Source organism: Polyergus mexicanus, unplaced genomic scaffold (genome assembly GCF_030449975.1).
Source record: "Polyergus mexicanus isolate NDT 795.1 unplaced genomic scaffold, iyPolMexi1.0 SCAF_10, whole genome shotgun sequence".
In the NCBI taxonomy this organism is placed as follows: Eukaryota; Metazoa; Arthropoda; class Insecta; order Hymenoptera; family Formicidae; genus Polyergus; species Polyergus mexicanus.
This window is the reverse complement of record NW_027223330.1, coordinates 4548915-4561451: the sequence shown is the minus strand read 5'-3', so window position 1 is coordinate 4561451 and position 12537 is coordinate 4548915. Positions and strand designations below refer to the sequence as shown.

Genomic DNA, 12537 nt, shown 5'->3' with positions numbered 1-12537 from the left:
AAGCAGTGGTATCAACGCAGAGTACTCCCTGTAAACAGTAATTGCAGTAAATAAATTTCCTGTAGAATATAATATCTAACTGCAAATTTTTATATTAAATAATGTCTGTTAAACGACTGCGTACGAAAAATTCGAAAAATTTACCTTAGCGCGTCTTAAGATGGAATCTTTGCTGGCATCATATGGATGATCTTTGCTCGGAATTTCTAGTACGGAGGGTATTGGTTGAGTGTGACTGTCGATTACATGACGAATCATTTCAGCCACCTAAGATTCGAATACCGAATGTAAGATTAGTAATGTAATTAAGCATTATTTGCATATTTGATTAAACAATAAATAAAAGTTTGCTTTTACAAACATAGCTATTAAAATAAATAAATAAAAAATGCAAAAATTTCAGAGGAATTGCTGATGAAATAATTTTTAAATTAGGACTATAGGTGAAGAAATATACTGGGTGGCCCATTTTAATACATCCAGTCGAATATCTCAAAAACCAAGCCCGGAAGAGAAAAATGTTTCAAACAAAAGTTGTGTGGCTTCAAAGGGGCCATAAGATGGTGACAATGATTTGACCTTGGAAAATCATTTGAAGGTTATGTGAAGGTCAACTGTAAAATCTTAAATGGAAACCCCCATTTTTTATTTAGTATTCTTGTAGCTGACATCGAGAGCTTTCCAAAACACTATAATAAAGTATTTTTTTATTTAGTACTTTTTGAGTTATTTTATATTTTAATCTGACATATTTTGATACAAAAAATGAAATATCTCGTAAAATATTTAGTTTTTGATAATCTTACCGTAATGCTTCTATATACAGAATAATGAGACAAATCAATTAGTATAAAAAAAAATTGTTTTTAAGAAAATTATTTACAATGTATTTTTTTAAAACAATTATTTGTTTTTTTTGGCACTAATTAATTTGTCTTATTATTCTGTACATAAAAGTATTACAATAAAATTATCGAAAACTGAATATTTTACGAAATATTTTATTTTTTATATCAAAATATGTCAGATTAAAATATAAAATAACTCAAAAAGTACTTAATGAAAAAATACTTTATTATAGTGTTTTGGAAAGCTCTCGATGTCAGCTACAAGAATACTAAATAAAAAATGGGGGTTTCCATTTAAGATTTTAAAGTTAACCTTCACATGACAGTGGTATCAACGCAGAGTACTTCTTATGGCCCCCTTGAAGCCACACAACTTTTGTTTGAAACATTTTTCCCTTCCGGGCTTGGTTTTTGAGATATTCGACTGGATGGATTAAAATGGGCCACCCAGTATATATATATATATATATATATATATATATATATATATATACATCTTTTGACTACTTACATTCTGATTAATAAGAATGATATCAATATCATCACGCTTAATAAAGCGTTTGAACGTGTCTTCTATCTCGCTTATCGCTGTATCTAGAGAATCATTATTTAACATTAATTTATGCCCAATTACATAATCTTATAATTTATATTATAGTATATACGATATATTCTACAATATATATATTTCTGAAAATTGATAGAATTTTTATCTTAATAAAACTATGTTTACATATGTAGTTACATATGTAATTAAAACAGAAAAAAAGTTTTAGAAAAGGTTTGTAAATAAATATTAAAGTTTTATTCAAATTCACTTAAAATCTTAACACTTTGCTAACCACTCGAAATAGGCATAACCAAGTAAGAGCTGGGCACCACATAGTTTTTTTGAACCACGCTCAATATGTTTTATTTTAAACTTCCATAACTTTTATAATTTAAAGATTAAATGAAATTTGCAAATAAAATTGATCACATTTCTCTTTTTTATTAAAGATAAAATAATGTTTATTAAAAATTTATTTTATATTTAGCGCTTTTATTATATGAAAATGGCAAATAAGATGATCGATGTTTATTGATATAATAGCTTATACATATATTTTAGTATTTTTTAATGGTATAATAACGCTCAATAAAGCAATCAAGTTTATATTGAAGTTATCAAAGCACGAAGAAAACTAAAAATTTTGCACGTTAATAGTATATGTGAATTTATGTATATGTGTATCTTCGACAAATAAACTCAAACAAATGCCTATCAGTGTTATCTTTTAGACCAATGGTAAAAAAACTTAAGCAGTAACAAAGACTTAAGACTTAAGAATTTCATCCATACAGAATTTTCAGCGTTGCTTACGTTTCAATAAGGCTGCCCTACTGTTTGATCGTGATTGGTCAATTCGCTTACGTCTTAAGTCTTACTGCTTAAGTTTTTTTATATGCCCAGGCCTTTATTTTAGATATCAGTGTTAAGGTCGGCGCAGACTGGGCGCTATTCTATATAGCGTTATATTTTTATACGATATTATAGCTAATGATAAACATATCAAGTACTATAATACACATATTATTTTCTTCCGCTATACTTTTCTACAAGATACCCAGGAGACTGGACCTAGAGACATTGCTATGTTAACAATGGTTTTAAAACCAAGAAAGAAGTAGATTCATGAAATCGATATTCATAGGAAAGAACTTGAAGAGTTTCATCATTTATTCTAAATATTTATATCATTAACTCCATATATTTATAACATTTATTCCAATTATTTGTTGCCAAAGACTTGTTTTTTCTATTTATGTCTCTGTAATTGCTGTTTGCTAGTCTGTCACAAACAGGAATGACTTTCTCTATTAAATTTTTTCCATGTCAAACAATGTGATTAACAAATGGACCAAGTTCCCAGGATTATTGTTGCAACATTCACGTGTTCACGCTTATAGTTCTGCTCATGCGACATTTCTGCTACATTTTGTAAAAATAACCAATAATCAAACGCGCGCTATATAGAAGAGTTTTATATTTTATAACGCGTTATATTTTTCTTTTGGTCTGCAGATTTATATATATTAACATGTTGCATAAAAATTAGCTATACTTATATCTTTATAGTATAATTTCATAGTATAACGACCGGTTTGCGTTGACCTTTTGATTGATGTTTAACATGCTTACAGTGAGCACTTACAGCGCTGTAACGCAAAAAAGTATAGATATGCCTATTCGGTCGTTCAATGACTCATGAAACAGATAGGTCTATCCAATTTTCCTAGTCTTTGTCCAATCGGCAAAGTGTTAATATATATTTTTAAAAACTTTTTTAATTTATTTAAAATATATATTATATACAGAGTGTTAAAAAAGGGTCACAAAAGGGTATTTTGAAAACAGGATATTTTGTCACTTCTACAATGCCAATGCAATAAATAAAAAAGTATTTATTAGTTTTGCTATAGGAACATTGGATTATAATAACATTTCGTTTGTAGATAGGTAGCAAATCCGAGAACAGCCAGGTATGTTTGAAAAGATACGTGATTCTCTAAGACGTAGGACTGAAAAATGCGTGACAATGCATGGGAACCACATAGAGCACCTCTTATAATGCTGGCTGCAAAACTAGTAAGTACTCTTTTATTTACTGCATTGTATAGGTGACACGACCAATAAAAATAAAAAAAATAAAGAACTCAAATCGAAAGATAGACTGTATCTTCGAAGATATTAAAACTCATGTTAATTCAACTTTTTTTTCTTGTTTTGATAATACTACTTTTTTTCAAAATATGTAATCCTTTTTTTAACACCCTGTATATGTGTGTATATATATATATAATTTAAAAACCAAATACTTTCTGAATTATAAAAAAGAATAACGATTTCCACTAAGAATATGCTTTATATATGTTAATTAAGTACATTTCATTAGTTTATACATACAGAATGCAGCAAAGCAAACAATAACGGATTATGAAACATTGACTGAATTAGCCTTTCACTTTTTTAGAAATTTATAGTATAAAAGGTGTAGTGCTTTAATATATATTTTATTGTTTGAATCTGTTTTTTTAATAATATCAAAAAATTGCACTAAATAAAATGAAAGTGAATACTCTCCTCAACAAAATTGAAGCATCTCTTTGAATCGTCTTTGAGAAATTGGTGAATTTCAAATGTAACCGCGAAAAATGATCCTAGGATGATACCTACGGACATTTCAAAGTTTGAAATTTTAGCTCTTTCCTCGATGATGATTCTTATGTAGATAACTCCATTTTCAAGTAAATCGCGAAAAATTGACAGAAAAACTTCAATTTCGAAACCATGTCCAGGTAAAAGAATTTTTTAATGATTTGAAAGCTTGAAGTTTTTTTTTTTAAATGCTTTTTTAGAAATTAAGTTGTGGTTCTTTTTAACTTGTAAGTTGTAATAAGTAGAAATAATCAATGCTTTTTCGCATTTTTAAATATAATTATTGTAGTAAAAGATTAAGCAAGAAAAAATTCCTTATTTTATGCATATATGTATTATATTTTGATCAACATAAAATCAGGAAAGTTGCACTACTGTATACTCCTCTCTCTCTCTCTCTCCTTCTCTCCCCCCCCCTCTCTCTCTCTCTCTGTGACACTACCGTGTCTCTTGATGTACAAAAGATGATGGATTACCGAATCAATTTTTACCGCATGCAACGTATTGCTGCATTCTGTAGGTAAGAGCCATTAATATAGAAACTTTTAATGTTATATGTATTATACATACTTTTGTCAACAACCATAAAGTTAGGCTGGCGATGTTTATTAATTTCTCCAACCCCACCCAGTAAAAAGCCCACACAAGTATCCTAAAATAATTTATTAATTGAGCTTGTATAAGAAACTGATATTGATATTTTTCTGATTACATGTATATAAAAAGATTAACAATTTGGAAAATTGAATTATAAGTATATATCTGCAAACATTGTTATAGCACAATACAATTTTGTATTGTGTACTATGAGTGCTTATAAAAAAACAAATAGTATATTATAAAATCTAAAATTTAGTGTTTAATAGGATTGATAAAAAAGGATTGATTCTTTGTTTCTCTTTAAGTATTAATGAAACGTAACAAATAAAAATGATGTATTGTAATAATTTCTATATGAACAATTCTGTATCAACAATTTACAGCACTTATTAAGAGAACAAAATCATAGTATTTTATACTTAAAATAGTTGTCTTGCGATAGTACAATACAAAATTTTATACTCTGAGTCAATGTTAAAACATCCAACTATCTACGGTTACCGATTGAAAACTTTTGAACATTCTGTACTATTTCTGTCTATTGCTAAGCAATGCCTGCAACGTTCGGGAGCATCATCTGTTTTTGTTTAACTTTTGGTGAACAATAAGAATGAAATAATACCGCGAAGTCTTTTTATTATTGTATTTCTAAAACTAAACGAGGAGGGAGGGTCAATAATTTCGGTTTCTTTTTTAAATAGAATTCTTAAAGTATACTATTTTGTATTAGTTTTTCATCACTTTTTTGTTATTCTTTCTAATTATTAAAATTCAAAATAAGATTTTCGTACGTTTTGCCTGTGCAATACATCTAAAAAGTGCAATTTTTGATAGCGATTATCTCGCGTTCGGGACGGTCAAATGCTTTTAAATTGTACAAACGTGTAGATGTCACAGTTGTTAACGTATAGTTACATTTTCAAATTTTTCTTGTTAATCGCGATTTGCGAGACAACTACCTTAAAGCACAGACTAAGTTGCACTTTAATCATTGAAATCAAATTATTACATATAAATACACACACACACACACACGCTCGCGCGCGCGCACACACATTCTGTACTATAACACAATATAAATATATTAAAGCTAACAATATAAATATATTAAAGCTAACAATATAAATATATTAAAGCTACAGTACAAAAATGATGCTATACTGTAGATATATCAATATTTGTAAATATTAATGTTTTCTAACCCTCTGTTAATCGCAATATTTTTCCAAAATATTGGGATGAATAAAAAAACTAAAGTGTTAGTAATATAACCTAAAATAAATGGAGTGACAAAAGTAAACTTTATTTTTAAACAATTTTTATATTTTAATCTTTCTTCATACATTTCGCAAAAAAAATAAAAGGCCACTTTCTTCCTTCTTCAGAAAAGACAATTTTCAAGTGGTTGCAATTTCGTTGCATATAATCGGATGAGATCAATAAAAAAGCGTTACAAAGCTTGAAATTTCTAGTTTCAGAATTTTTTAGTCGATTTCAATGCTTTTTATTGTTACAAAATTATATTATGAAAAGGCGATGTCCGTCGATTAAACAAAATTTTCAAAAGTTTATCAAAGAGTGCCGAAGAATAAGAAATTGTAGAAATTGTAGAAATTATAGAATTGAAGAAATTGTAGAAATTGTAGAATTGTAGAAAGAATAAGAAATTGATAAATCTCCGACTTTTCTCTTTAAATTGCTTTTTTAATGATCATTGTAAAATAATTTTTTCACTAGTTATGAATGCTCAAAGTCAATAAGTTGATTTTATTTTAATGAATACCTCGGCAACAAAAAAAAATAAGACATTCATTAAAAAAGCAAATTAAAAATAAAACTCTGCTCTTTAAAACCCAGTTAACGAAATTATGCTACAATTTTTTTTCTCCGGCACTCTTTGACAAACTTTTTTTAAAAATATTTATTCAATCGACGGACATCGCTTTTTCATAATGTAATTTTGTAACAAATAAAAAGAATTGAAATCGATTAAAAGATTCTGAAATTAGAAACTTCAAACTTTGTAACGTTTTTTTATTGATCTCAATCCAATTAAATGCGACGAAGTTGCTGTAACTTGAAAATTGCCTTTTCTGTAGACGGAAGAAAATAGTCCTTTAATTTTTTTGCGTGGTGTATATTCATAGGTCAGTCTTTTAATACATCAGTTATAACGTGCTTCAATTGCGACTAATAGAAAGTTAATATTAATCAACTGCAATATATAGTAACATATTATAACAGAAAAATGAATAAAGAAAAAGAACAAAATGTAAACAGTATTTTTTTCTAATAGAGCAATTTCTATATCTTAAAATATATATATATGTATATTTTAAGATATAGAAACCGATCCATTTGAAAAAAGATTGTTTATATTTTTTTTTTTTTCTTTATATATATACACAGGGTGGGGCATTTATATTGAGACACCTAAATATCTAAAAAATAAAGCAAGATATAAGAAATGTTTCAGACAAAAGTTGTTCGATTCTAAGAGGGTCATAAGATGGTGCCATTAGTTTGACCTTGGGTGGAGGCGCTTCGAAGATTTCAATGTCAATCTTGTTTTATTTTCTTTACACCAATTGATGTCTTTCATTTTTTGAGCTTAAAATATTAAGGTAACATTATTGCAAAATAAATAATTTTATGAGATATTTCATAGCTTATATAAAATTATATCGAAGTAAAGTAATAAAATATTTTGTAAAGTATTTTTTGTTAATATTATTTTAAATAGAACTATAATTATAAATAGAATTTTAATTTTTTGTTTGAAGATCGATTCAGACATATCTGTGCCGTATCCGTTCTGTTGCATTGATGAAAATAAGTTTCCATAATTTTATATTAGAGTATTCTTACTATATCTATATCTTCAATATTCATATCAGTCGTCCATATCAGTGTCAGTGTATAGACAGTGATCTGCACCGATACATTCACTGAACGAACGGCATGGAAAACACTGAGGTGTAGAGGAAAAAATTCTCCGAGTATGCAAAGATTTTAAGCAGTTTAGCTCCACATTTGAATCTGTGCAGTTTAATTTTTTTCATTATAATTTGAAATGAATGATGAAAAATTAATAGAATATGTTTGCGATTATGAGGGACTTTATAATATATAAGCTATATGTAAGCTTATAATAGTTTTATGATACATAATATATAGCTTTATAATGCACTGCAATCACTGCAAGTTCTTCGATGGAAAAATTCATCTTTCTCTCTTGATGTTTTGAGATGTACTGAACGAAAATCGATGGAGACAGAACTGAAGTATGTGAATATTTTGCACTGATGGATACAGATATGGAACTGATGCGGAACAGATATGGCACGAATATATCTGAATCAATCTTAACAGATAAAAAGAAAAATTAAATTAGAAACGATAAATAATATTATTACTATTATTATAGTTACACATTTTGCTATAGGCGATGCTATTATTTGAATTGCTAATTAAATCAATCAAAGTTCAATCAAAATAGCTAAGTATTAAAGTATGTAAGTTATTTTTTATTAATGCAAAGATGATTCGTGAAAAACAACAGCAAAACCGTTTCAATATGAAAGTCAAATAAATTGTAATATATAATCAGATCTCATCTTTGCAATATTTCACAAAATATCTTATTTAAGTTAACATAAAATTTATCAATACATAAATATAAAGACGTATGTGTTTAAAAGGAAAGGCCTTTTTATACCTATAAGTTATTATAAATCAAATAGATTGAAAAAATTATACTCTTACCTCATCACCAATCACCGCTAGAAGTTTTCCTTTTCCTGCGGAATGAAGAGCCATTATACTTTCCTTAAAAGCAAACTAAATTTTGCAAATAAAGTTTTAAAGCGAAGCAATTTTGTAATTAATTGAGAATCGGATACAGACAATCCTGTCGCACATCAGCTGACGAGCCATACAATAGATGATCACGTGTTATTCGAGATTGCGTTCCAAAACTCCTTTATAATGGAGTAGCGTTTGATTGACCAATCAGAACAAAGAACTTTTCCTTTCTTTTATCATGAATGGTCAATAAAGCCTGCAGCACACGGTACGATTTTTCGTACTGATTTTGTTAATTTATTCGTTGCGTGCTGTTTAGCGAAGTATTCCACGTGTTCCAATCATAAGAGTGTTACTAGTTTTGGCTTCATACGTGCAGATTATCTTACGTGTTGGATTAATATTTTAGTTATAAGATTTCTTAAGATTTCAACAAAATTTATCAAGATTCTAAAAATCCTCTAGATAATAGCCAATGATTGCTTATCTAGTCAAGATATGATTCAAGATATTTATTGGAAGAATTAATAAAATTTTTAAAATTTTATTAGGTTAGGAAATCTGTCATTTTCAATTAATTATATACATATTCAATTAATATCACTATAATTATAAATAAAATACATAATTACTTATATATATTTATATTTTTTGTCTTTATATTTATTATTTTTATTTTTTGCGTTTTTGTCGTAGTATCGTTTGCAGCTAGCAACAAAACCATAGTGAAATATAGCACTGAACCTATTACCAAAAACTAGCATGCTAGCACGCACAGCAACACGCAATAATATTTCAAGTTGCATAGTCATTATAATTGCTAGCAAAATATGTCGCATGCGTACCGTGTGCCGCAGGTTTAAGTCACTGAACTATATACCATACTGGATTGCGCACGCATACACATAGTATATCTAGACCGAGTGTTGAGGAGTGAGAGCCGAAGTGCACGTAGAAAAGGACATACTCTGTTTTGTGTCCCTTCTCTCTCACTCGCACATAGTATGACGAAAGAGAGCGATATGCTCTGTGCGAGCGAGAGAGAACGCAAGGGGCACGAAATAGAGTATGTCTTTTTCTATGTGCATCTTTCTTCTCACTCCTTAAATAAAGGCGAACGCTCGGTCTAGATATACCACAGATGAATAGACAGATAGCCAATGGCCTAGGTTAAGGCGAGACTGCCATTTCCGTGCTCAGATTATCGACACACTATGCCCCTTACCGACAGACTATGCCCCTGGTTTGAGTCCAGACTAAATATATCCGATTTTGTCGACAGACTATGCCCCTGGTTTGAGTCCAGACTAAATATATCCAATTTTGTCGATAGACTTGGCCCCTAGGTGCAAATCCGGACTAAATGACCGCGAGACGAGTGTGACAGTCTGAGAGATGAAATGATGAGAATAAACATGAGATTAATAGACAGATCAGTGACGCGATATTGCAGCGGTGGTAAGCGGCCGGCAAACTAGAACAGTTTATGATAGATAAATTAATTATTTCAACAGTAATATAAAAGTTAATTATTATATTTTATATATATATATAAAATATAATAATTAACTTTTATATTACTGTTGAAATAATTAATTCATCTGTCATAAACTGTTTTCGTTAAGTCAAAGGAGCTTAAATCAAATGTAAGGAGAGAGTGACAGAAACGCAAACAAAGCTTCTAGGAGACAAAAATTGAAACAACAAAACGTAAAAGAAGCGTTCTTTTTACGTTTCGTTGTTTTAATTTTTGTCTTCTAGAAGCTTCGTTTACGCTTCTGTCACTTTTTCCTTACATTTGATTTACACTCCAATATTTATTTTTGTCAGAGTTTTGCTTCTTGGCTATCTATATGTAATATTTGACTTTTTAACATAACTATTTTAAATATGATAATACTAATACTTATAGTTTTTCTTTCAATAATTTTTAATAAAATTATACAATGCAATATCGCTTGCATTTAAAAATTTGTTTTTTGCGTCCGATAAAAAAAGAAACTATTAAAATAATTGGATTAATGCTAGGAATATATTTTATTTTCGTATATATTTTTTATACATTTATATACTCTAAATAGCGTCAAATGTTAACAACATTATTTTTTAAATTTAAGTACTATTATTTAGTAAACCCGGAAAAAAATAGATTCAATGTAAATAGATATAATATTATATCTAATAATTAAATCTCGTTAGATGTAAAAAATGGAAAACTTAAGATCTACTTTTAGATTTAAGCATATATATCTTTAGATCTACTTATGTAACAATTTAGATCTAATTGTAAGTGGATCGATATAAATCTATGTAGATTTACACTGGTAGATCTATCTAAATCTCTGTAGATCTTCAAAGATCAACTAAGATTTAAGTATACGTATGATGATCTATTTAGATCTACTGGTGCAGATCTATTTTTGAAATAGATCTGCATCGATAGATCTATCTGGATCTAAATGGACCCAAATAGCAAAGAAATGTTTAATAAATGTTTGAAACTTATTTTATAGATATATATTTTTAAAACGTTTCTAATTATGAGTGAAATCTGTTTTTATATATTTTTATTTAAAAAAAACTCTATTTTAACGTTTATGTAAAATAAGTCTTGATTCAACGTTTATTAAATATTTAATTTTTTAATATTTTATTGATAAAATATTAATAAACATTTTTAAAATATCTTTAAAAATGAGCTTTAAACATTTATTAAACATTTCTTTGCTACTTGGGGATATGCTTACATCTAAGTAGATCTTAAGTTTTTCATTTTTTAGATTAACGAGATTTAATTAGATATAATTACATCTATTTACATTTAATCTATTTTTTCCCGAGAAGGTCGTCTATGTATTTTTATTTTCTCCAAACTTTTTGAAACTTTTCTTTGTGTTTATTGATTTTATGTTCTGATAAATGTTATTTTCTTACCATACATCTTATAAACTTAAAAAAATTTATATATCTCTATTTTGCTATTAATAAATTTTTATTTTATATAGGTAGGTATATGATAGGTATATACATATTGCGGTGTTATAGACAAGTCTCTTTTAAATAAATAACAAATAAAAACGTAGCAATACATTTTATTATTAATTGAAAGTACAATATTTGCGTTTATACATTTTATATAAAAAGTATATAAAAATTGTTGGAACGTAGAATGTAAATTATAAAATATGATAATTAACATTACATAATTTGAATAAATATATAAAAAACATTAAAAATATAAAAAATTTTAAAAATCAACTATAAATTAGTTACCTGTGGTTTAATTTTCCTTATATATATATATTAAAATTATAAGGGATAAAATCCTTCTTAGTGTTATGCCACAAATATAATAAAATAATGAATTCCGATTTAATCTACGTGCAAACCAGAAATAAATTATGATATCTATTGTCATCAGCCAGTCTCCAAACATCGATATTTATAATAATGAGTAATTATTATATGCATATTACTAATTATAATGCATAAAAAGAAAGAACTTAAGATTTAAATACTCACGTGTTTTTTGAAGAATTATTGTATTCAGACTCAAATAAGATTTAAATAGAAGAATTTATATTAATTTCTATGCATACATTTTCAAAGAGATTTATACTTGTTCTTCATATTTGTGTAATGTACTCTGAGTTGCATTATGACAATATATTTTTAATCCATTATACCTTATCATCTGCATGTAAAAAAATGTGACCCTGAAATATATCAAATAAATAAAGTATGCACCTGTATGTTGCAAATTACATATTTTTTCTTAAAAGCAATTAAATAAATTTGTACGTAATAATTAAATAAATATATATTTATGTATTTATAAATGTAATAAAATATATATATACATACGGGAAAAAGGCATTGAACAGGCATTCTGCCAGGCGCGCAAAGTTGTAGCAAAGCGCAGTCTGTATTGTGTATTTAAAATGCTTTTTTATCCCAGCTTTAGATTTTTTGAGATATCCGTTGCTGTTTTTTATCTTTATCTTTTTACATGTGCTTTATGTTCCTCAGTTTTTGACACTTTGTTCTTATTTCTTTTGATCCTCCAACTATGTTTATTCCTACTCT

General features: G+C 27.7%; 1 protein-coding gene across 1 annotated transcript in view; it reads right to left on the bottom strand.

The window, feature by feature from the left end:
- Positions 1-8607, bottom strand: part of Vha14-1 (V-type proton ATPase subunit Vha14-1) — a 29828-nt gene extending 21221 nt beyond the window's left edge. The window contains exons 1-4 of the mRNA XM_070302798.1: positions 8413-8607; positions 4618-4699; positions 1360-1442; positions 144-267 (exon numbers count right to left, since the gene is read on the bottom strand). Of these exons, the coding sequence (XP_070158899.1) occupies positions 144-267; positions 1360-1442; positions 4618-4699; positions 8413-8466 (343 nt within the window). The 5' untranslated portion in view covers positions 8467-8607. The remainder of the gene's footprint in view (positions 1-143; positions 268-1359; positions 1443-4617; positions 4700-8412) is intronic.
- Between the last annotated feature and the right edge of the window lie 3930 nt (positions 8608-12537).